This window comes from Scyliorhinus torazame, chromosome 5 (assembly GCF_047496885.1).
Source record: "Scyliorhinus torazame isolate Kashiwa2021f chromosome 5, sScyTor2.1, whole genome shotgun sequence".
Taxonomy (NCBI): Eukaryota; Metazoa; Chordata; class Chondrichthyes; order Carcharhiniformes; family Scyliorhinidae; genus Scyliorhinus; species Scyliorhinus torazame.
Window position 1 is genome coordinate 293,774,204 of NC_092711.1, and position 25,900 is coordinate 293,800,103.

The 25,900-nt window shown below is 49.4% G+C and overlaps 1 protein-coding gene across 4 annotated transcripts in view; it reads left to right on the forward strand.

Moving 5' to 3' along the window:
• nexmifb (neurite extension and migration factor b) overlaps positions 1-25,900 on the forward strand; it is a 342,720-nt gene that overhangs the window by 307,967 nt on the left and 8,853 nt on the right. For 3 of the 4 annotated variants that reach the window (XM_072505753.1, XM_072505755.1, XM_072505754.1), the window contains 2 exons: positions 4,913-9,215; positions 10,115-10,460. In XM_072505753.1, the coding sequence (XP_072361854.1) occupies positions 4,913-9,215; positions 10,115-10,205 (4,394 nt within the window). In that variant the 3' untranslated portion in view covers positions 10,206-10,460. Of the gene's footprint in view, positions 1-4,912; positions 9,347-10,114; positions 10,461-25,900 lie in introns of those variants that run through there. The other variant, XM_072505756.1, reaches the window with a different exon arrangement.

Sequence of the window (25,900 nt, forward strand, 5' to 3'; positions counted from 1 at the left end):
GTGGAGGCAGTGGGAGGGGAGCGGCATGGGGGATGGTGGAGGCAGTGAGGGGCAGGGGACACGGGGGATGGTGGAGGCAGTGAGGGGAGGGGGTGCGAGGGATGGTGGAGGCAGTGAGGGGAGGGGGGTACGGGGGATGGTGGAGGCAGTGGGAGGGGGAGCGGCGCGGGGATGGTGGAGGCAGTGAGGGGAGGGGGGTACGGGGGATGGTGGAGGCAGTGAGGGGAGGGGCGCAGGGGATGGTGGAGGCAGTGAGGGGACGGGACGGGGTGCGGGGGATGGTGGAGGCAGTGAGGGGCGGGGGACACGGGGGACGGTGGAGGCAGTGAGGGGAGGGGGGTGCAGGGGATGGTGGAGGCAGTGAGGGGAGGGGGGCGTGGGGATGGTGGAGGCAGTGAGGGGAGGGGGACGGGGGGATGGTGGAGGCAGTGAGTGGGGATCGGCGCGGGGATGGTGGAGGCAGTGATGGGAGGGGGGTGGGGGATGGTGGAGGCAGTGAGGGGAAGGGGCGCGGGGGATGGTGGAGGCAGTGAGGGGAGGGGGGTACGGGGGATGTTGGAGGCAGTGAGGGGAGGGGCACAGGGGATGGTGGAGGCAGTGATGGGACGGGGTGCGGGGGATGGTGGAGGCAGTGAGGGGTGGGGTGCGGGGGATGGTGGAGGCAGTGAAGGGAGGGGGGTGCGGGGGATGGTGGAGGCAGTGAAGGGAGGGGGGTGGGGGGGATGGTGGAGGCAGTGAGGGGAGGGGGGCACGGGGGATGGTGGAAGCAGTGAGGGGAGGAGGCACGGGGGATGGTGGAGGCAGTGAGGGGAGGGGGGGTGCGGGGGATCATGGAGGCAGTGAGGGGAGGGGACCACAGGCAATGGTGGAGGCAGTGAGGGTGGGGGGGTGCGGGGGATGGTGGAGGCAGTGAGGGGAGGAGGGCGCGGGGGACGGTGGAGGCAGTGGGAGGGGGAGCGGCGCGGGGGATTTTGAAGGCAGTGAGGGGAGGGGGACGGGGGATGGTGGAGGCAGTGAGTGGGGAGCGGCGCGGGGATGGTGGAGGCAGTGAGGGGCGGGGGGGCGTATGGGATGGTGGAGGCAGTGATGGGAGGGGGGGCGGGTGATGGTGGAGGCAGTGAGGGAAGGGACGCGGGGGATGGTGGAGGCAGTGAGGGGAGCGGGGTACGGGGGATGGTGGAGGCATTGAGGGGACGGGACGGGGTGCGGGGGATGGTGGAGTCAGTGAGGGGAGGGGAGGGGGGCGCGGGGGATGGTGGAGGCAGTGAGGGGTGGGGTGCGGGGGATGGTGGAGGCAGTGAAGGGAGGGGGGCACGAGGGATGGTGGAGGCAGTGAGGGGAGGGGTCACGGGGGATGGTGGAGGCAGTGAGGGGAGGGGGGCGCGGGGGATGGTGGAGGCAGTGGGAGGGGAGCGGCATGGGGGATGGTGGAGGCAGTGAGGGGCGGGGGACACGGGGGATGGTGGAGGCAGTGAGGGGAGGGGGGTGCAGGGGATGGTGGAGGCAGTGAGGGGAGAGGGGCGTGGGGGATAGTGGAGGCAGTGAGGGGAGGGGGGCGCGGGGGATGGTGGAAGCAGTGGGTGGGGGGGTGGGGCGCGGGGGTTGGTGGAGGCAGTGAGGGGGGGCGGCGCAGGGGTTTGTGGAGGCAGTGAGGGGAGGGGAGCAGGGCGCGGGGATGGTAGAGGCAGTGAGGGGAGTGGGTGCAGGGAATGGTGGAGGCAGTGAGGGGAGGGGGTGCGGGGGATGGTGGAGACAGTGGGGGGGGAGCGGCGCGGGGGATGGTGGAGGCAGTGAGTGGAGGGGGACACGGGGGATGGTGGAGGCAGTGAGGGCAGGGGACACGGGGGATGGTGGAGGCAGTGAGGGGGGAGCGGGGGATGGTGGAGGCAGTGAGGGGAGGGGGCACAGGGGATGGTGGAGGCAGTGAGGGGAGGGGGACACGGGGGATGGTAGAGGCAGTGAGGGGAGGGGGGGCACAGGGGATGGTGGAGGCAGTGAAGGGAGGGGGGGCACGGGGGATGGTGGAGGCAGTGAGGGGAGGGGGACACGGGGGATGGTGGAGGCAGTGAGGGGTGTGGACCACGGGGAATGGTGGAGGCATTGAGGGGGGGAGCGGCGCGGGGGATGGTGGAGGCAGTGAGGGGAGGGTGGCACAGGGGATGGTGGAGGCAGTGAGGGGAGGGGGCCATGGGGAATGGTGGAGGCAGTGAGGGGAGGGTGCCACGGGAGATGGTGGAGGCAGTGAGGGGAGGGGGGGGCGCGGGGGATGGTGGAGGCAGTGAGGGGAGGGGGGGCACGGGGGATGGTGGAGGCAGTGAGGGGGGGGAGCGGCACGGGGGATGGTGGAGGCATTGAGGGGAGGGAGCGGCGCGGGGGATGGGTGGCGGTAGTGAGGGGGGGGGCACGGGGGATGGTGGAGGCAGTGAGGGGAGGGGGGCCACGGGGGATGGTGGAGGCAGTGAGGGGAGGGGAAAAAAGGATGGAAATCGCAGACTAAGTGACCGCTTTGCAAAACACCTTTGCTTAGTCAGCAAGTATGACCCTGGCCTTGCCATTTCAATTCACCATCTTGCTCTCTTGCTCACATTTCTGTCCTTGGATTCATTTTAATCTGTTCCAGATGTTGGTTGCTACTTCTGGTTGACCTCATAGCTGTGTCTGTTGAAAACAAATAGCTTTCATTAAGATTCACTGCTTTTCTTGCTGCTGAGGATATTGCGAGAGATGCTGTAATTTTTAAATTTTAATATCTATCTACAATATCTCAAAATTATTGTCTGTATGTTCTTCCGTGAAACATATTCCACTGTAAATTCCTATGTCTACATATAATGGAATCTGGCTATGCTGTGCTTTAATTACATTTTACCCAATGCACATGTTGCAGTGTCCATGGCTGGGATGGCGTAATACTGCATGACAAGTTTACATAGGGAGTTTGCATTATACAGGAGAGCATAGGAGTTTACAATGAAGATATAAAAATAACAAGATGTTTGACTTTAAAATGAGGACTGAATTCTGCTCGTGCTCTCCTGTCCAATTGTGCAATGTCTTCGAAACCCATTTTACTTGAATATTTATGCTTGATCTTAACTATAGGATATCAACTAATGTTAGGTTCCATGGTTTAATGAAAACTTCCTGTAAACACTTATCATGCGGGATAAAATTCCTGACTCTACCCCTACTCATTTCCCACCACAACAGCACTACTAGTAAGAGGGTGTAATAACATTGACAAGTTTTAAGTATGCAACTTGCATTATCAATATCGACGCACAAGTTCCCATGTCTATGTGGGTTTCACACTCACAACCCATAGATGTGCAGGTTAGGTGGATGAGCCACTCTAAATTGCCCCTTAATTGGAAAAAAAACAATTGGGTACTCTAAATTTATTTTTTGAAATATAGGCGCATTAGCAAATCTAACAGTATGTGCAGAATGTATAGCTTTTAAGGGTGCAAACTAACGAATAAACAACAGATTCCCATTCTGGGCATGATTAGTGGGGTGGTTCTTTGTTGTGGCAGGAACGATCCCGTATCGAACGGTTCTCTTGGGCCTCAGCAGGGAACGCCCCACTGAGGCCGCACTCAGTCACATTTCCTGCACTGAGGAGCTCTGCTCGTCAGTGCAGGTAGAGATATGAGTGCCATTTGAAAATGGCACGCCGGTATCTCAACCCCCCAGGTGCCTCCAACCCACCTGTTGACGGGTCCTGGAACCCCCTCCCCCCACCTCATATGGGCAGGGCACCCCCTGGCCCAATCCTTGGCATGTGCAAAGTGTCAGGGTGACACTGCCAGCATGGCAGCAAACTTGGCACTCCGGCAGTGCCAGGGTGGCACCCTGGAGGCACTGCTAGGGTGCCAGACTGGCAGTGCTAGGACACCACCCTGCCCAGAGGGCAACCACCCGGGGTCTTGGATCGCCTGGGAGACTTCCTCAAGTGCGATTCCGCCTGGTCCCTGGCTTCCGGCTGGGGTCACTTCGGTGAGGCTGATCGATCCCAGGTGTCGGTTAGATCCAACATCGGGGCATACTTAACTATGCAAGTCTGAATTCCTCCCATTGTGGGCAGTATCCAGGTAACGAGATCTCGTTAGATCTCACAAGGCGTAACGACCATCGCGAGCCCCCGGTGAGGCATCTTGCAGGATCTACCGTATGCGTCCCATCCGGATTCCGGCGGGATGCGGCTGGTAAACGTGTCAAGTGTCTGCACACCCAAATATTTCCTCCTCTCACCTCCATTTACATAATGACTACACTTGGGCTTGAGGCTTGGTGTGCAACAATGCAGTCAATCAAGCGATTTATATGTATATGCGTATAGATAATATATATATATATAATATACAAACAATAATGCATATGGATAAAAGAGATGGAAACATAAAGGTCGGCAGAATTAGCATTCTACTCAAATCTTCCTTTTTATTGTGGTTGTAAAGGCAAATTCCGTCTGTATAAAATTTCACAGTTTACATCCATAGTTGCTGAGGTGATTAGTCTTTCAAAACTGTGATCATTTCATTTTTTGCCCCAATGACACATTTTAATGAAAGATTAATTAACAAATTAAATGAATGAATAATTCTCAGAATAACACTGACTTGGAGCCTGGATGAAAACTAAGCTAGAAATCATAATGAGATTTTAACAAGTTCTGCCATATCCTTTCAGCTTTTATTGAGATAATTGTAATTTGATAGCAATAATAAATTCTGTATGCTGGCTACTTCAGTTCCCTTACGTCAAAATTATTCCTCTTGGTTCAAGATTGAAGACATTTGCGTGTAATGTTTCTTATCTCTCTTTAGTCATGTCCTTTAAATTGTTTATCTGAATAGCCTAAAATGGGAACTGTGCACTGAAATTATTTAACTTTTTTCCTTCCATGTAGAATCATGTGGTGGAGGGAAACTTATGAAGTCTTACAGTGCGGCAGATGTTGCAGTTACCTTATCATCTTTCATTTCGCCAAAAGAAAATGAACTGGGCCACAGGGTGTTGCCTTTACCAACTTCGAAAGAGGCCTGCCTGTTGGACCCACCCTCTCCTCTAAGACTAGCTGATGTGCCTGAACATACTTCAAATGATTCCTCCACACACGCCATTTCCCTTACATCTGGTGTCACAAAGGGTGTGACTTATTTGTCCGTACCAGAGGACTCTGACAAAACCCCATTCAGGTACATGGAGCCCAAAGGCATTCCGTCGCTGTCTGACGATTGCTTGATGCAACAGAGCAGAACCTGTTTGGGCTGCTTCATTGAGTCAAAAGAAAGCATTGATGCAGAACCTGGAATAAGCATGAAAATAGGTGACATGAACAAGGATTGCGACACCTGCTCGGCCTCCGATATAGGGATTCAGTGCATGAGTACAGGGGAAAGTGCAAGATATGGGGATCAGCTGCTTTCAGACCAACTGTTAAGTTTTACTGTACACAAATCTAGGACTACAGACAAAAGAGATGTGGAGAAATCTGACAGTGAGTCAGAAGATATTACTCAAAAACATTACTACGAAGGATTACTGCTGGACAAATGCAATGGAGAGGAAGCTTTACTGTCAAACCCTAGCCAGGATTGGGCTTATTTTGAGTCTTTTATTAGCGAGAGCAAAATAGAACTGCTTGACCTGTGCTCAAAAAATGAGCTCTCGGTCAATCTTTTTGCCGAGGAAGAGGTGGACAATTACATGTTTGATGATGAGTCAACTCTCAGCAGCGATGTCTGCTCTTTAAAGATTAGGTACGAGTCATTTCAAGACAATGTCAGGGAAAAGACAAATGTACTTCAGGAAGAAGCGCAGTTAAGCTTCTTTCCGAACGTCATCACAAACTGCACAAAAAAGGAAGGCAAAGCCTCCATGAAAATGAACTCCGATCCATCGCAAATCAAATCTGATGAAATTGACATCTGGGATGAGGACGACCAAGCGGAAGAGAGGGCGGGAATGCAGAAATATGGTGGCACTGTGGATGTAAAGCTATATGCAACTTCTAAAAGGAACCAGTTCTTCGAAGCAAATCATTCCGTAGAAGATTCAGGCGAGTACAGTGACGACAGCTATGGAACAGACTCCTCTTATGACACCATTAAAGGCAACGTGGACAGTATTAGGTATCTTTCAAGACAAAATGCAAATTGCTCTGGCCAATTAAATTATGCATTGCGTGCCAAAAGGAAAGTACGGTACAGTGATGACTACTTGTATGATGTTGACTCCATAGAAAGTGAAAAGATTTCGGGCAAGAAGGAATGGCCAGCAGACGGTCCGAAGAAAGAAGATGATGACGAATGGTGCCCACGAAAGCGTCGAAAGTCAGCTCGGAGAGGACCACCAGTTATTATTAAATATATAATTATTAATAGGTTCAAAGGTCAGAAGGATATGCGAGTGAAAGTGAGTAAAATTGATGCCACCCAGACAAGTGTCAATTTGACTGCTGAAGCACTAGGTAAATATGAAAAACTTGCACCTTTAAAGGAATTTTGGTGCCAAAAGCAATCTAAGCATCTGTTGTCAGTGCCTATTGAAAGAAGAAAGAGGCTGCATTTAAATAGTGCAGTGCCTAAAGTGTTTCTTGCTCATCCTGCCAAAAGGAAAAGCAAACAAATTGCAAACAGACACAGGGCACGTAGAGTTCGACTTGAGCTGGGGCCCAACAAGCAGATTGCATGCTCTTTTGACCCGGTTAACACTAAAAGGCTGACCTGTGCTGATAGAGAAGAGATGGACTTTGTAGATGCCCAGACAGTTGCAATAGAAATCCCTAGCTGTGCAAATGGCTCATGCTCCAGCAACATTACATCAGGGACTGCCTTGATGAGAAGTAAATTGCAAGGAAGGTTTGAGAGCCGAGCAAAGGAGAAAGGCAGGCTAAAAAGACTTAAATTAAAAGCAGAAGCCAAACTGAAAAACACCAGCAAAAAGATCAAGATGGCAGTGATTAATGACATTGAGACAATGTCAGATGCCAGTGAGATGGATTCAGCTGCAACGAAACAGAATAGTTCAGGTAGCCTTCTGACTAATGCCGTTCATTGTGTCCCAGACAACTCCCATTTATCTAAATCGTGCCACTCAAAGGCTGCTGCTAAGAATTCTACTTTTTCACCCGCCACCTGCTCTACTGAGAAGCCTGTGCCATCTGCTAATGCTGCATCTACTGTGCAAGTAATCCCTGGGGGGTATTTACAGACACTGCTGGATGCATCCGATTCCATAAGCCATACTGGGCTCTCCTACTTCCCACATCATTCTGTCGTTGCTTCCAAGCCACTGAATCATTTCAACCCTTCGAACCTCACTCAAAGTTGTGTAATGTCCCCTCCCTCCGAACCTGAACAGCAGCAGTCTCCTCTTTACCAGGAGGAAAAACAAAGCTTCGAAAAGTTGTGGCATACAAAACAGGAGTATTCAGCTATTGGCAGAGCACCTGCCGTCCTGTCAACTAGTATGGTTGGTGTAGAATCGCTACCAATAGGAGGCACTAATCTTTCAAGAACCATTAATGACAATTATCAACAAATAGAAATGCACAGCGATGAACTTGTGCTTAGCAAGAATTATTCCCATAACCAGCCGCTGCAGTCAAATGCCAACTATCAATCATGCATAATAGAAGACGGTGATGGCAATTTTCAGCTCCATCGAGATTCAGTAGCTCCAGATGACACCAGACTCATCAGTTTTGATTCAGTGGGTTCTTTGTCAGCCAGTGCCAATAATTTTAGCTCTTTAAGTTTGAAATCATGTGAAAATGATGGTGAGGATGATATGAGTGATGACTTTTTAGCCCATTGCAGCCCCAAGCTTGTAATTCAGCAAAGTGTTGATGAAGTTGCGCCTCTAAAGGAATCTGCTGATCTCCTTGACATCTCAAACTTCACTCCCGATAGGTTCAGGCAAGTGACTCTGTCTGAGATTTCCCCACCCGTTACACCCGACCTTTCACCTGAGATAGTGGGACCAGAGGTCAAAACGTCAGGCAAACCCAAAGACTTTCAGGAGCACGCTCAGACAATGCTTGGAGACGCAAATGAAATGAAATGGGGTGCAGTACCCCAGACACATGATCAATCAACTGAGACATTTATTTTGAATAATCATCAATTTCAGTTTCATACCTTTAATAATGAAGATACCAGCGAGATGACCGAAACAGGCCCATTTGTAAAGCAAGCTGGCATGCTGAAGTTAAATAACAGTACGAGAGGACAAAAAGCTAAGAAGAAAAGCACCTCAAGTAAGCATACGGGCTCAAACCAAAGCTCACTCCCAAAAGGTCCAAAAAAACCAAGGAAGCCAAAATCTGCTAAAGCTACAGAGAAAACTCAAAACAAAAGTAATTCGCATCAGAGTCCCGGCACTTCCAAAAACTCAAAAAAATCGATCAGTGCGGCGCAAGCTAAAAGGAATGATCAGGCACAGCTGCCCATAGTGAGCAGCAAGTCATTGGATGCACTTGTTAACAGAAACAGCATATCACCTTGTGTTCAGCTGCTTAATGAAACCCTTCCACATCGAGGACCTGCTGCTGTGCGGGGTCGAAAGCAAAATGGGGGAAATAGCACCTGGCCTTTGAGTAAAAGAGCTGGCGTTGGTTGGGCTGGGCAGAGTGGCACGAACAGTAACAATCTCTTAGACGATGACCAGAGAGAATTTGAAGAACCCAGTAACATACTTTCCAATATTGCCTCTGGAATGGCTGAAGTCCAGCGTTTTATGATGGCTTCTATTGAACCAATCTGGAGCCCTGGGGGTCATAACATTGCCTCAGGTACATGCCAGTCGCTTGAGATAAACAGCCTGAAATGGAAAACTTTGAATATTTTGGGTGGTACAGTGTCAGAATCCAAAAAGAAATCAAATAGTTCTTTGCCTGCTAAAAACCGGAGAGCAACAGCCAAGGCCTTAAGTAACAAAAATCCTGCAAAATCCACAGTTCCTCATATTGCTGCACCAACCGGTCCTAACAATGAATTTAATTTCAGTTCTGGCATGCGAGGTGGCATTTCTGACAGAAGCTCTGATACTTCAAGTATTCCTGCCAGTAACGGTCCCATCCACAAAAAAATGTACCGTCACAAGGCAACATTAAAATTGTCAGGGGATGAGAAGAGTAAGGTAAAGAGAGCAGAGCGTGAACAGCAGCACAAGAACCCATCTGTGACAGCCTCTCTTGAAAAACTGAGGTAATACAGCACTACAGTGGCTGAGATGCGCCCTTTGCTTTCCCAGCACCTTCTAAGCCCAGGCACTGTCCCCTGATCCACCCCACCCACCTCCCCTTTTTTGACGCACGAATTGCATGCCAGAGGCAGTCCCCCCCCCCCCCACCCCACCCCCCCCCCCACCCACCCACCGCACCCCACCCACCCCACTCCCTCTTTCGAAAGGAATTATTTGCATGAGATCTCCTAGAATGGCAAACTAATTGAGGGATAACTTTTGTTCTGGCTTGGCTGTGATATAATTAACATGGTTGCCATTAGTACTGCTATTTCACTTCTTCAGTTTTTCTTAATCCTTGACAACATTTTAGTAGACTCTCTACATTTTCTACAGCTTCTGCAAAAAAAAAAAATTGAAACCCTTTGAACCACGGAATAAATTATTTGGTTGTTTTCCTGCAGCAGAAATGCCTGCAGTTTGCTCTCAGTAAAAATGGGGCCTTTTGAGTTTTACCTATGTTTGAAGAAGATTAGTTTTTTTCCGGCAGAACAATTGCGCTTATGTTTAGTATTCTTCGGGATAATGTTTCACAAAAGAAGAATTATTCAGAGGCCTTGTCAGTGATCAAACAAAAAATGGAAGTGCTGGAATTAGAAGAGATGTAATTGTTGTGTATCTTGAAAGATTAAATATCTTAATAAGACTGCTGGCTCTATGCTCTAAAGAGCAATAGGGCTTCTTCACCGGTGATAATGTACAATAACACATGCACTACTTGCAAAAATCTGTGCCAAACCATGAACAAGTGTAAAGATAGTTTTATGACAATAGGAACATAACAACTTTGATGTTATTTTTTCTTTATATATGTTTTCAAAAAAAAGAGGGAAATAAAGACAAATTGAACTTATTATTCCAGTAATATTATGGCAAGTCCCTTGAAGCACCTGCAGCTCATCATTGTGGATTATGGCACCTCAATCATTACCAAAACACTGACGACTAACTAATTCAGCACTGGTTCCAGTTTGCCAAATATGCTTACCTCATCTGCTTGGCAACGCACAAGCTCACTCTGGGGAGCCTAGATGGAATTAACTGGTTTGTGTTCAGTCTGAGCTTTATCGAAAGTTCGAGCAAGAGATAGATTCTGTGTTTGGAGCGAGTTTGAGAAAAGCAGGAAGTGCTGTCGGTGTACCGAATGAAGACTTCCTTTCCATTCAAACTTAAGACGAGGTCACAAGGGACAATTGAAGATGTTTCAGGTAAGTGTACGTTTTGATAAAGTAGAGAAATGTTTGTCTAAAAAGGACTGAAATTGCACTATAATGTTTCCAGTGGCTCGTGTTGATCGGTTTTGCAAATTCAAAATGGGCCTAGTTCTGGCGGTAAGCATTTGATGGCCTTGTCAGATTCTGAGTAAGCCTGTGATCATTGATCAAACCCTGAAGGAGTTCAGTCAATGTAAAGTGTTGGCTTGCAAGGCAGGAGGACACTTTATGCTGGCATTTTATAGATCTATGGTGAGGACAGTCTTGGAAAATGCTGTGCAGTTTGGGTCACGGTGCCTCAAAGGACATGTGGGTGAGATAGAGTTTTGGCTTTGGAGGGGTGAAGTTATGAAGAAAGGTTTAAATAACTGAATTCGCTTTCGCTGAAGAAAAGATTGAGGGAGGATATGGTGGAAGATGAAGTAAGCAGATTGTTTAAGTTGGACAGTAAGATAAGACTAAAAGATGCAACCACAGGCTCTAAACTGAATAGCCAAATGTTCTCCTATACCTATATTTAAAGGGGAGTTGGATCTATATTTATTGAGAAAGAGCATTCAGAAATTTAAAGTTATTTAGCCCTTTACGGATTCACCCCACTTTATCTTTGTAATCTTCTCCCCAACACACCCGCTCCCGAAACTCTTGGCTTCTTACTCTGGCCTTGTGTGCAACCCTCGCCCTACGTTCAGACTTGGGGGCTGAAGTTCCGTGCTCTGTAATTCCCTCCACCTCTCTTCTTTCCCCTGCCTTGCTCCAAGGCCTTCCTTAAATCATATAACTTTGACCAAATACTGATGATCTATCTCAACATGTTCCTTAACTCGGCGTTCATTGTTTTCCTCTCTGGAGTATCTGGGAACTGATTGTTCAACTTTAAAGGTGCGATATTGCTCATGTTTCATCTTGCTTTTTTCTCCCTGGGGAAGGAATCAGGGATCCTGGTGGGGAAGGGGAAGCCCATAATAGAATCGTAATTTTGGGGTCTGCAGCTAACCAACTTGATGGACCAAATTGTCTATTCCTGCTCCTGGCTTTGTCTCTATGCACTTGTCATTGTGAACTGTCTTTTGAATTTGATCCAATGTGGTGAGCTATGTGTTGCAATACTGCACTCTACTGAAATGCACCATCTCGAGAAGGATAAGCTAGTAGGAACCAGTCTTGGCATTTAGAAAAGCACCTTCTATCAGTAAATGATGGATCAGCATTATTAAAGGCAGGGCGGATTCCGCTTTCCAAATTACGCCCTCCGGTTGAATAGAAAGTGGGTGGAGGTTGGCAATCTAATTGGGTAACAAATTTGGAAAAGAAAAACTGCCACTCTTTTTACTTGTGCATGACTGCATTTATGAATGTGGTGGGAGAGGGCAATAGCTGCCTAGATTCATAACCATATAGATTTTGAGATAAAATTAATGATTTTATCACTGCATGGTACGGTAGCACAGTGGTTAGCATTGTTGCTTCCCAGAGGCAGGGTCCCAGGTTTGATTCTCGGCTTGGGTCGCAGTCTGTGCGGAGTCTGCACGTTCTCCCTGTGTCTGTGTGGGTTTCCTCCGGGTTCTCCGGTTTCCTCCCACAAGTCCCGAAAGACGTGCTGTTAGGTAATTTGGACATTCTGAATTTTCCCTCTGTACCCGAACAGGTACCGGAATGTGGCCACTTGGGGCTTTTCACAGTAACTTCATTGCAGTGTTAATGTAAGCCTACTTGTGACAATATAGATTATTATTATTATATTTCAAATGATAAATGTACCTTAATCCTTTCAGGAGATTATGCTGCCATTTATTACCACTATTTATGATTACCTTCTTAATTATTTGCCCAAAGTATTAAATGTCCATTAGAGCAAGTAGAATAAGTGGAGTGGAGTTTTTTTTAAAACTAGGGAACAAAAAGAAGTTGAAGAATAATCCCCTGGCTGCTCTTATCTGACTCTAGATGGTGAATGGCTGAAGGCTATTCAACTCCAGTAATTAGCACAACTGAGCGTGATCTTTCCCTCACCTGACTTCCGCCTGAGTATGCACTTTCCAACAAAATTCACAGGATAGAGATCAGAGCAGGAATTTTGGTTTATTATACCTCTCCCAGCAGGGTAGAAGACCGTTAAAGCTGTCCAGGCATTGCTCCACATGAGGTCAGGTATATCTGCACAGACAGGAATCTGTTTCCACACGTAAGGTCATTTTCATTTTCACTACGGCAACCTGACATGGTGGACTGCTCACCCATTGCTGAACCAGTCCCATTTTTATCCCACTGCTTTCCAATCAATTTCTGTGACGGGTGGATGATGCACTCTGCCAGGTTACTGCACAGGTGATGAAGATTATCCTGTGGTCTTGTAAAATATGCCATTGAATATGAGTGTCTGAAAACTTAATATTTATATAAAATCTTTCCTAAAATGAGCAAATTTCCACTTCAAAAAGTATTGTAAACAAGTGCACTGAGCAGTCATTCAGTACAACAGCAGCACAATTTCCCGGTCTTTTTTTTTTCTAAACCACCTTGGGTAAAATTCTGTAAACAAGAATGCTGAAGGTTTTCTTCAGTTTGAATATGTGTACCTCAAAAACTGTATACACTTTTGTACATTAGAGTGTTTTTTTGGTCAGACAGATTTCAGTGTGATTATTAGACCTAATGGACTAACTCCTAACACCATAGGAGCAGAATTAGGCCACTCGGCCCATCGAGTCTGCTTCGCCATTCAATCATGGCTGATATTTTTCTCATCCCCATTCTCCTGCCTTCTCCCCATAACCCCTGATCCCCTTATTGATCCAAAAACCTATCTATCTCTGTTTTAAAGACACTCAGTGATTTGGCCTCCACAGCCTTCTGCGGCAAAGTGTTCCACAGATTCACCACCCTCTGGCTGAAGAAATTCCTCCTCATCTCTGTTTTAAAGGATCGTCCCTTTAGTCTGAGATTCTATCCTCTGCTTCTAGTTTTTCCTACAAGTGGAAACATTCTCTCCACGTCCACTCTATCCAGGCCTCGCAGTATCCTGTAAGTTTCAATAAGATCCCCCCTCCAACGAGTGCAGACCCAGAGTCCTTAAACATTCCGTGTTCCTCAGCTTTGGCCCACCGAAATAAACACCTTAAATGCTACTTACTTAATTACAGTTTACACAGAAGAAATTGCAACACCCTCTTCCCAGTACTAGTCATTGCTGGCCACAGTGCAAAGCGTGGAGCTGAACCCTGGTGCATTAGCCTCACAGACAGCCTCACAATTTTTGCCCCATGTTTCATAGAATCTCTACAGAAGGAAGCCATTCAGCCTGTCGAATCTGCGTCGACCCTGCCTAATCCTGCAACCCCACCCTAAGGGGTAATTTAGCATTCTCAATCCACCTAACCTGCACATGTTTGAACTGTGGGATGAAACCGGACCCGGCACCCTGAGGAATCCCACACAGAGATTGGGGGGAATGTGAAAACTCCACACAGTCACCCGAAGTCGGAATAGATCCCGGGTCCCTGGCGCTGAGGGGCAGCAGTGCTAATTGCTGTGCCACCGTGCTGCCCTGGTCAATTTTCAATATGAAATTCATGAATGTGTGCACCAACCTTAAAAATAAATGTTGCTATCGGTGATACGTTTTAAAGACTGGGACACTCAATTGCGTTTGAGATGGCGCATCACTGAGGAATACCAAAAATTCCGAGATTCAGACGTCAAGTGTAAACACTTTACTGATTTTATCAACCTTCCTTGGAAGAATATTGCTGCTGTCTGATCCGATGTTCTGAATTTTCAAGAAGCTATGACCAACTAAAGTTTAAAATAAAAACCAGGCAGTGTTCATTAGTTTTTTGATCCAATCATTAACTCTCTTTATTGGCTGCCAGCAAATTGTTTTGGGCTGTGCCTGCAGTGTGCTGTTGTGGATTGATCGTGCCACTAAACACCTCAAGAAGTTCAAGTCTGAGTTGTCTGTGTGAGAGAGGTGATGCAGGAACTAATCACTAACCTGATTCATCACATTTCAACTTTGGAGACCTGTGCTTCAGCCTGCTCCGAGGAGAGAAGCTAAAGATGAGGATCTCTGCCCATAGATCAATTATCGGAGGGAGTTATAAGTTAATTGAATGAAGGAATCTCCGTGGACCCAATCTAGGGCTCAAATTTAATAATTTTCATAAGCACCAAATATTTCCTAGTGGTTATACCTGTCACTCCTAAATTTTAATTTCCACTAAGAAAGCATATTTGAATCACAGCAGGAGCGAAGATTGAATACTGGGAGCCTGACACCACGATTATATTGTTCTTTGTGAACTGGAGCAGCTCTGAAATTAGTCTGAAATTAAATTCCCATTCCAGCCATGGTTTCTTTGTAAATCTGGTGCACAGTGAGCCAGCAGCACATTGATTTCCATCCAGTTTATCCAGTGTCCCAATTGCAGCTTACCTCCTAGTTTCAATTTACTTGGAAAAACTACAATAGTGGGACTGCATTGTAGAATAATGCACCCTAAATGATGCACGAATGCGCTGGAATCATTCCCCCGCCCCCCCCCCCCCTAGTTTTCTCACAAAGCGAGTGCAACTGGTCTCAATTGAGCAAATTTGTCTCTGATTAAACAGACTGAAATTTAGTTGAGTTGGATTCTGGTGCCAATTGGTTTCTCAATGGGCGAGCTGCCAATAGATTGCAGGAATCTCACTGAAACCCATCCTTAACACCAAAATGAGATCCAACCACAAAAGTGCTTCGAGCCGAGTGGTAAAGCCATCAGGAATTGCAGGTGCTCAACCGTGGCAAACCAAAGTCAATCCCATGAAATTAAACAAAAATGGAGTTCAGTGGAAGCCTGTACATGGCTATTTATTGAACCATGGGCTAAATCACTCTGAAAAAGTATCGGGTAAGAGAGGGGACTTGATTAAGGTTTGCTCAACTGTGTTGAATTTGGGAACAGGGAAGTCCTTTTGAACAAAAAGTTTGAGAACTAGGGGACACTTTTTAAAGTTAAGAGTATCAACAGGCAGTGAGAAATTTATGAAATATTTTTTATGTGAGGGTGTGGTAGTCTTATGGAACAGCTTGCCAGAGGAGATGGCAAAGCAGAAAACCCGAGCAGGTTTTTATAAAGAAAAGACGGGTAAAATCCTTTAGGCAAAAGATTATAAGCTTTACAGGTATCACAGTATGGAAACTGATTTTGGAAGAGTAGATTAAGTGGACCAACATCGTCATCTGCTGAAAACATCATTACTAATATCTAGTTCAATGCAATGTTGTGCAATGGTTTAAAAGAGGCGTTTCCACATCAGCTTCCATTGTAAAGAAATCAGCTAGTTAAAGAGATTGAGGGTGACTTCCGGTTGCGGCGATGACCAGCTAAGCCGCACGTTTCGGCACCTCCCGTTTCAACGGACTTTTGGGCTCTTATCGGGAGCCCCAACGGAAATTTTTTACGGCCAAACCCAGTGTGAGGCGACAAAGGGAGGAGTCCCCCCGGGTGTGGATGGAAAGAAGCGATAGTAGTGGCCAGATTGCGGAGGATCCTCTGGAGCAGCGGCAGAGAAGAGAAGGGAGAAGCAAGATGGCGGCTGAGGGAGCCCAGATGGTATGGGGCCCGGAACAGCAGGAGTTCCTCCGACGATGTGTGGAGGAGCTCAAGAAGGAGGTGCTGGCGCCGATGTTGCTGCCGATTGAGTGATTGAAGGAGACGCAAAAGACCCAGGCGATGGAGCTCCGTGGAGTGAAGGCAAAGGCAGCCGAGAACGAAGACGAGATACAGGGCTTGGTGGTGAAGACGGAGACGCACGAGGCACTACATAAGAGGTGCATAGAAAGGCTGGGAGCCCTGGAAAATAGCTCGAGGAGGAAGAATCTAAGGATTTTGGGTCTTCCCGAAGGGACAGAGGGAGCTGATGTTGGGGCGTATGTGAGTACGATGTTCCATACTTTAATGGGAGCTGAGGCCCCGACGGGCCCCCTGGAAGTGGAGGGAGCATACCGGGTCCTCGTGAGAAGACCAAAGGCAGGGGAAATACCGCGAGCAATAGTGGTGAGGTTCCACCGCTACAAGGACAGGGAGATGGTCCTGAGATGGGCTAAGAAGACACGGAGTAGCAGGTGGGAGAACGCGGTGATCCGCGTGTATCAAGATTGGAGTGCGGAGGTGGCGAGAAGGAGGGCGAGTTTCAATCAGGCCAAGGCGGTGCTCCACAGGAAGAAAGTAAAATTTGGAATGCTGCAGCCGGCTAGACTGTGGGTTACACACCAGGGCAAACACCACTACTTCGAGACGGCAGAGGAGGCGTGGACATTTATTCAAGAAGAGAAGTTGGACTAGATTTGAGGAATTGATGTTTGGAAAGAAGTAGCGAGGTGGTGACAAAGAAATGCAAAGGGGGGAGAGGAGGAGGGTTTATCTGTAAAAATGTTAGACGGGAGAATTTTTCTCCCACCCCCCCTGAGGGGGGACACACGAAGAAATGGGGGCACCGGTGGGGAAGGGGACAGGGAAGGGGAGAGGGAGCTGTGCCTCTAGGGCGGGGCCGAGAGGGAAGCGCGTTTTTTTTTTTCCGCGCTATGGAAATTGCGGCGGGAAAAGTGGGCGCAGGAAGGAAGGGGGCCCCACACGCAGGGAGGCCAAGGGTAAACGGGGGAAGCCGAGGTCAGCCAGAGTTTGCTGACTCCCGGAAGCAATATGGGGGGAGCAATCAAGCGAGAAGGGAATCTAGGGGGAGGGGGATTAACTGGGTTGCTGCTGCTGAGGGTAAGGGGGAGCTGATACGGGATGGGATGGTCGGGACGGGAGGGCGCCGTCTGGGGGACAAACGGGTGCGTGGGACCCGGGTGAGGGGCTGGTTTAAAAAAGGGGATGGCGAATCGACGATGGGGGGGGATAAAGGGCCCCCCAACCCGGTTGATCACGTGGAACGTGAGAGGGCTGAATGGGCCGATTAAGAGGGCAAGGGTATTTGCGCACCTAAAGAGACTGAAGGCGGATGTGGTTATGCTTCAGGAGACGCACCTGAAATTGGCGGATCAGGTCAGATTAAGGAAAGGATGGGTGGGACAGGTATTCCACTCAGGCTTATATACGAAAAATAGAGGGGTGGCAATACTGGTGGGGAAACGGGTATCGTTTGAGGCTAAGACCATAGTGGTGGATAGTGGGAGCAGGTACGTGATGGTGAGTGGCAGATTGCAAGGTGAGGCGGTGGTGCTGGTGAACGTATATGCCCCGAACTGGGATGACGCGGGTTTTATGAAGCGTATGTTGGGGCGCATCCCGGACCTAGAGATGGGAAATTTGGTAATGGGGGGGGACTTCAACACGGTGCTGGACCCAAGACTGGACCGGTCCAGATCTAGGACCGGGAGGAGGCCGGCAGCGGCCAAGGTGCTTAAGGGGTTTATGGAGCAGATGGGAGGAGTAGATCCCTGAAGATTTGCTAGACCGAGGAGTAAAGAGTTTTCCTTCTTCTCCCACGTCCATAAAGTATACTCCCGGATAGACTTTTTTGTCCTAGGAAGGGCGCTGATCCCGAAAGTGGTAGGAACGGAATATTCGGCTATAGCCGTTTCAGATCACGCCCCACATTGGGTGGATCTGGATCTAGGAGAGGAGAAGGAGCAGCGCCCACTTTGGAGATTAGACATGGGACTGTTGGCAGACGAGGGGGTATGTGGAAGGGTGAGGGGATGTATTGAAAGATACCTAGAGGTCAATGATGATGGAGCGGTCCAGGTGGGAGTAGTATGGGAGGCGCTGAAGGCGGTGGTTAGGGGGGAGCTGATTTCCATAAGAGCCCACAGGGGGAAACAAGAGGGTAAAGAAAGGGAGAGACTGATTGGGGAGATTCTGAGGGTGGATAGGCAATATGCGGAGGCCCCGGATGAAGGGCTATACAGGGAAAGACTGAGACTACAGACGGAGTTTGACCTGCTGACCACGGGTAAGGCGGAGACGCAGTGGAGGAAGGCACAGGGAATACAATATGAATATGGGGAAAAGGTGAGCCGATTGCTGGCCCAACAACTTAGGAAGAGGGGGGCGGCGAGAGAGATCGGAGGAGTTAGGGACGGGGAGGGAAGGATGGAGCAGAGAGCGGGGAGGATGAACGGGGTGTTTAAGTCATTTTACGAGAGGCTGTATAAGTCCCAACCCCCGGAGGGGAAAGAGGGAATGATACACTCCCTGGACCAGCTGGAGTTCCCGAGGGTTGAGGAGCAGGAGGTGGCAGGTTAGGGAGCGCAGATTGAGGTGGAGGAGGTGATTAAAGGAATTGGGAACATGCAGGCAGGAAAGGCCCCGGGACCAGATGGGTTCCCAGTGGAATTTTACAGGAAATATGTGGACCTACTGGCCCCACTCCTGACGAGAACCTTCAATGAGGCTAAGGAAAGGGGGACATTACCCCCGACAATGTCGGAGGCGACGATATAGTTGATCCTGAAACGAGACAAAGACCCGCTGCAGTGCGGGTCATACAGGCCCATCTCCCTCCTAAATGTAGATGCCAAGTTACTGGCCAAAGTAATGGCGACAAGGATAGAGGACTGTGTCCCAGGGGTGTTACATGACGACCAGACAGGGTTTGTTAAAGGGAGGCAATTGAATGCCAATATATGAAGGTTGCTGGGGGTGATGATGATGCCCCCACCGGAGGGGGAGGCGGAGATAGTGGTGGCGATGGATGCAGAGAAGGCATTTGATAGAGTGGAGTGGGACTACCTGTGGGAGGTACTGAAGAGATTTGGATTTGGAGAGGGATTCATCAGATGGGTTCAGCTCCTGTACGGGGCCCCGGTGGCAAGCGTGGTTGCAAACAGGCAACGATCCGACTATTTCCGATTACATAGGGGCACAAGACAGGGGTGCACCCTGTCCCCGTTACTGTTCGCGTTGGCAATCGAGCCATTGGCCATAGCGCTGAGGGGCTCTAAGAAGTGGAGGGGGGTGCTCAGAGGAGGAGAGGAACATCGGGTGTCATTATATGCGGATGACTTGCTGCTATATGTGGCGGACCCAGTAGAGGGGATGCCAGAGATAATGCAGACACTCAGGGAGTTTGGAGAGTTCTCGGGATATAAATTGAATATGGGAAAGAGTGAACTTTTTCTGATGCACCCCGGGGAACAGGGCAGGGGGATAGACGATCTGCCGCTGAGGAGAGTAGCAAGGGATTTTCGATATCTATGGATCCAGGTGGCCAGGAACTGGGGAACCTTGCATAAACTTAACTTGACGCGACTGGTGGAGCAGATGGAGGAGGACTTTAAGAGGTGGGACATGGTGCCCCTGTCATTGGCGGGCAGAGTACAGGCGGTTAAAATGGTGGTCCTCCCGAGGTTTCTTTTTGTGTTTCAGTGCCTCCCCATACTGATTACAAAGACCTTTTTCAAGAAAGTGGACAGGAGTATTATGAGCTTTGTGTGGGCTGGAAAGACCCCAAGGGTAAAGAGGGGGTTCCTGCAGCGAGTAGGGACAGAGGGGGACTGGCACTGCCGAGTCTGAGTGACTATTATTGGGCCGCCAACGTGTCAATGATATGTAAGTGGATGAGGGAAGAAGAAGGGCGGCGTAGAAAAGGCTGGAGATGGCGTCCTGTAAGGGAACAAGTTTAAAAGTACTGGCGATGGCGCCGTTACCGTTCACCCCGAAAAAATACACCACAAACCCAGTAGTGGTGGCGACTTTGAAGATTTGGGGGCAGTGGAGACGACATAGGGGAGTGACGGGTGCCTCGGTGTGGTCCCCGATAAGGAACAATCACAGGTTCATCCCGGGGAGGATAGATGGGGGATTCCAATCTTGGCAGCGAGCAGGAATTGGGAAGTTGAAGGACTTGTTCTTGGACGGGACGTTCGCGAGTTTGGGAGCATTGGTAGAAAAATATGGGTTGCCACCTGGGAATGCCTTCCGATATATGCAAGTGAGGGCATTTGCGAGGCAACAGGTGAGGGAATTTCCGCAGCTCCCGGCGCAAGGGATCTAGGACAGAGTGATTTCGGGGGCATGGGTCGGTGAAGGTAAAGTGTCCGATATATACAGGGAAATGAGAGATGAGGGGGAGATGATGATAGAGGAGCTGAAGGGTAAATGGGAGGAGGAGCTGGGGGAAGAGATTGAGGAGGGGCTGTGGGCAGATGCCCTAAGTAGGGTAAATTCCTCGTCCTCGTGTGCCAGGCTTAGCCTGATCCAATTCAAGGTTCTACACAGGGCACATATGACGGGAGCAAGGCTGAGTAGATTTTTTGGAGTGGAGGGTAGGTGCGGGAGGTGTGCGGGAAGCCCGGCGAACCACACCCACATGTTTTGGTCATGTCCGGTATTGCATGGGTTCTGGGTGGGTGTGACAAGAGTGATCTCCAAGGTGGTGGGGGTCCGGGTCGAACCGAGCTGGGGGTTAGCTATATTTGGGGTTGCAGAAGAGCCGGGAGTGCAGGAGGCGAGAGAGGCCGATGTTTTGGCCTTTGCGTCCCTAGTAGCCCGGCGAAGGATTCTACTTATGTGGAAAGAAGCTAAACCCCCGGGCGTGGAGGCCTGGATAAACGACATAGCAGGGTTTATAAAATTGGAGCGAATAAAATATGCACCAAGAGGTTCGGCTCAAAGGTTCACCAGGCGGTGGCAACCGTTCCTTGACTATCTCGCAGAGCGATAAGGGAAAACAGGAAGGACAGCAGCAGCAACCCAGGCCCGGGGGGGGGGGGGGGGGGGGGGGGGTGTATTCGGTGTTTGGGTTTTTTGTTCTTTCCATGCTAGTTGTTTATATTTATTTTTTCAGTATTATTATTTCTCTTTTCTTGTTCTTTTTCTGCACTTGTTGTTAGTTTAATATATTGTTTAAATAACGGTCAATGTACATTTTGTTACAAAGTTGTAAAAATGGAAAATTCTTTTTGATCGAAAAACTTTAATAAAATATATATTTTTTTAAAAAGAGCGATTGAGGGTGCAATTAACCAGAAAAGCATCCAAATCCGGTTCTGGGAATGTTTGGTGGGGTGCTCCTTGGCGGCTGCAGTGCCGGGAATGACGTTGCGATCCAACGGCACATAGCCGATCTTTAGGGCCTCGGAGTTTCTCCCTGTCGAGGTCATACTCAGGAAGTTTTCCTGCACTGGGGAGATGAACTCACGAGCAAGACCGGCTCCTCTCAGATTGGGGCACCATTTTGAAAGGCTGCTTTGATCACCACCACCACCCCCTCCTTTTCGGGATCCCCTCCTTTCACCCCCCCCGCACCATTTTTTCCGCATCCTCAAACTTCCCCCCCCCCCCCCCGCATACCCCCCACCTTTTCATGGGCATTACCCACCCTTGGCACTGGCAACCGGGCACTGCCAGGGTGCCAAGCTGGTACTGCCTAAGTGCCAGTGTACTACCCTACCTGTCCAGTGTCGCAGGTGTGGCTATTGACTCCCATGTGCCAGGTGAGTACAGCGTCCTGATATTTAAATGAGCCATCGTGATCCAGATAGTGCTGGAAGTTGGGTGACTCGAGGAACGTCTCGTGCCTGACGCAGACCCCGATTGGGGCTCTCCTGCAATTCACCTGGCGCGGTGACAAAATCGCACGCCAAGAATCAACATCTTCTTGATTTTTTTTCCAGTGATTTCTAGGTTTTCTTAAAAAAAAAATACTAAAAAGGTGGGTGGGATTTTCCAGAAAAGTGGAACAGTGTGATTTTCGGTGAAAAGATTGATGTGATTCCCGCTGGTCCCAGGGGTGTGACCTGCAGCGCAATGTACGGACACTTAGATAAATGTTTTTTCCCCCACGTGAAAAATGGCATGCCTGAGGCACAAAGAGTCTGATTTGCCCGCCCCGGAGGTCACCTGAGCAACTAAATGAACGGGGCCCTGCATTTAAATGGCTCTACAGCACTTGTTGTCATTCAAACCAGGACAATGGCAGCGAGGAAACCAGCCCCTAGATTTACAGAGGGGGCCCTCAGCCATTTACCGGAGTGCTGTGGAGGAGAGGCAGTCAACAATATACTGGCAGCAGGCCCTCCAGCAAGGTGACAAATCCTGCCTGGGAGACAGGTCGCAGCACTGTTCAGTACCAGCAGCCAGACCAAGAGAACAATGTAGAAAATGTGGGGGCGAAATGAATGACCTACTCTGGTAAGCCAGGATATGTGCTTTCAGGATATGTGCTCCCTGTCTCTTCTCTTCATTCCACCTTGCTGTCACCCTTTGGAATGTCACCACATGCTGCCACCTCGCAGGACCACAGCACCCGACCTCCCACCAGCATCCTCAAACCCCTCCGACACTCCTCAGCAGAACCCCTCCCTGCCTATGAGCAGTACCCACGTCATGCCAGATGTAATCAACATCTGACACACTAAATTCCAGCCGCCTTTGTGTTCCTGCAGGAGAAGCTTGCCCACAACGGCTGTGAGTGAGAGAAGAAGGGCGGTGAGATGCCTGAACTAGGATCCTGACTCCGTACGAGGAGCCAGTCATGGAGCTCATAGGGAATGAGCAGGAGAGGGCCTGTGCGAGAAATGAGAGGAGCCACTGGACCCTCATCTGGGTGACCAAACTCAATTGAGTTCTGTGTAGACCGAACCCTTGACCAGGCTATGTACTAAAACCATGGCTTTTGCCTTGCAGGAATATCAACTGATGAGCCTGGACCATCTACAAGGTGTGCCCCACCACCCACCCTCTACACCACCTTGGAGGAGATCTAGGAGGAGGACACGGCTGAGGCATCACAACTATTAATAATAATAATCTTTTATTGTCACAAGTATGAAGTTACTGTGAAAAGCCCCTAGTCGCCACATTCCGGTGCCGGTTCGGGTAAGCTGGTACGGGAATTGAACCCGCGCTGCTGGTCTTGTTCTGCATCACAAACCGGCTGTCTAGCCCACTGAGCTAATACCCACACCATCACAGAGACACACATCTCGGTGGACAAACGCACCAGGCTTCTGGGTCACTATTCAACTCCCCTGGCAGCTGTTGATGCTGGCCACCGCATAGCACCAGATGCCACACCTTGGCAAGGCCAGGGTGGGTTTGCATCCAGTCATGAACACACAAGGCAGTGATGGGCAAGGAGTTAAATTTAGGACAGCGACCACTTCATCCAGTGCAGCAGGTTTTCAGATTCGGTCTGCAGGGGAAGTCGGCTCAACGCGTCAGCATGCGCACTCTAGGCCCCTGGCTGATGCTCAAAAGAGTATTCGTGAGCAGCCAAATGTTAGACCCATTGCTGAATCGTCGCAGACGCAATTGACGGGATCGCCTAGTCTTCATGGAAGAGGCCCAGCAATGGCATTTGATCCATAACGATGAGGAAATGGCGGCCATAGACGTACTGATGAAATTTCTTTACACCAAATACGACAGCCAAACATTCCTTTTCTATTTGGGCAAATTTTCTCTCAGCCACAGCCAGTGTTCGGGCGACTAAGGTGATTGGACGTTCATGGCCATTGCTCATCCAATGAGATAGGACTGCCCCAATCCCTTACGATGAAGCATCACACATGATGTAAATGGCTTTGAAGGGTCGAAATGGGTCAACATCCCCAAAGAGGACAACCGTCGTTTCACCTTCTTAAATGTCTCATCCTGGACTTTGCTCCATTCCCAAGGCTGGTGCTTCTTGAGGACCAAGTCAAGGGCGGGGGGGGGGGCCTTTGGTTGCCAGATTTGGAATAAATCGCCCATAATAGTTTACCAGTGCAAGAAAAGAGCGAAGCTCAGTGACTTCTCACGGGGCGAAAGCCATTTTAATGGCTCTCACTTTCTTGGCGACCGGGTGCAGGCCATCCCGATCCACCCGATACCCCAAATATGCTACTTCCTTCGCGTGAAACACACACTTCACGCGGCACAGGCGGACCCCATACTCTGAAAAATGTTTCAACACTGCCTCGAGGTTCTGCCAATGTTATTGGTCTGTGGTCCCTGTGACCAGCACATCATCTTCAGTAATCTGTGATGCAGGACAATCCGCGCAGGATGTTCTCCTTGATGCGCTGGAAAACAGCGCACGCCGAGGATACTCCGAACGGAAGCCGGGTGTATTCATAGAGTCCCTTGTGCATGTTAATCATGACATACTTCCATGAGGATTTATCAAGCTCCAACTGTAGATAAGCGTTGCTCATGTCCAGTTTCGTAAATGTACAGCCATTGGCCAATGTAGCATAAAGATCCTCGATACCTGGTAAAGGATAACCTTGAAGCCGTGTTCATCAATTTACAGTCTCCGCAGAGGCGGACTGTCTTATCCGTGTTCATAACGGGGACCACCCGTGTCGTCCAATCGGACAAGTCGAATGATGCCCAAACACTCCAAACGGCCAAATTCAGTCTTGACTTTCTCCATTAAAGCCTAAGGAACCGGGCAGGCACGAAGATATCGTGGTTGAGCCTACGGGTTCTTGGCTACAGCCCTTTTAATGGTAACAAAACCAGACTGGAAAACCTTGGGAAACTTGCTCACAACCGCACACAGAACGGCAGATGCCATTTGGAGGATCTGTTGTTGATCCAACTGCAGCTGGTGTATCCAATCTCAGCCCAATAGGCTAGGGCCGCTTCCTTGCACAACGATGAGGGGAAGGCGAACTGATTGGCAGCCATGAACTACCAGAGCAAGGGTGGACCCACAATATTCAGTTGTTCCTCTGTATAAGTGGCTAAACGAGCCGAAGTGCCAGCCAAAGACAAAAATATACACACCTTGTTTTATAAGATCAAAGGTGCTCTGCGCCACCACAGAAAAGGCAGCTCCTGTATCCAACTCCATTTGGGGCATATGGTCATTCACCTGTATCGAAACACGGATAGGGGCCACACGGGGCGATGACAAACAGTTCAGCTGCATCTCAACCTCACCCTGGGCTTCTTCTGGGGCATCCAGATGCAAGTCCCGGTCCCTGGGGTGGCGCCTACCTTGACAGTGGAGGCTGCCGCTCTAGCCTCCTGCTGCCAGTAGGTACACTTAGACCGGTGTCCACACTTCGCACATGGGGTGGAATTTCCTTCAGCCAAGTCCGGTGATGTCTCAGGTCTCGGCGGCCGGCCCTTCACCCAGTGGCCGGAGTAGCCTCCGCGTTCGTTCCGGGCCTTGGATACCACGTGAGGGCCAATGCCCCAAAACGTTCGCCTCCATTCCTTGTATCTCTTGGACGCCGCGTTCCGCGCTTCCCCGGGACAATGAGATCTGCACTGCCTGCTGAAAGGTCAGGGAGATTTCGCCCAAAGGTTTTTTTCTGTGTTTCCCTATTATTTACATCTCAGACCAAACGATCGCGGAGAATATCTGATAAAGCAGTTCCATACTTACTTACAAAACTCGGCTATCTTCCGTAGCTGTGATATAAACTCGGTGGCGGACTCACTGGGGAACGTCACCACTGTATTAAATTGATATCTTTGAAAGATTGTTGACGGGGTTGGGTTAAATTA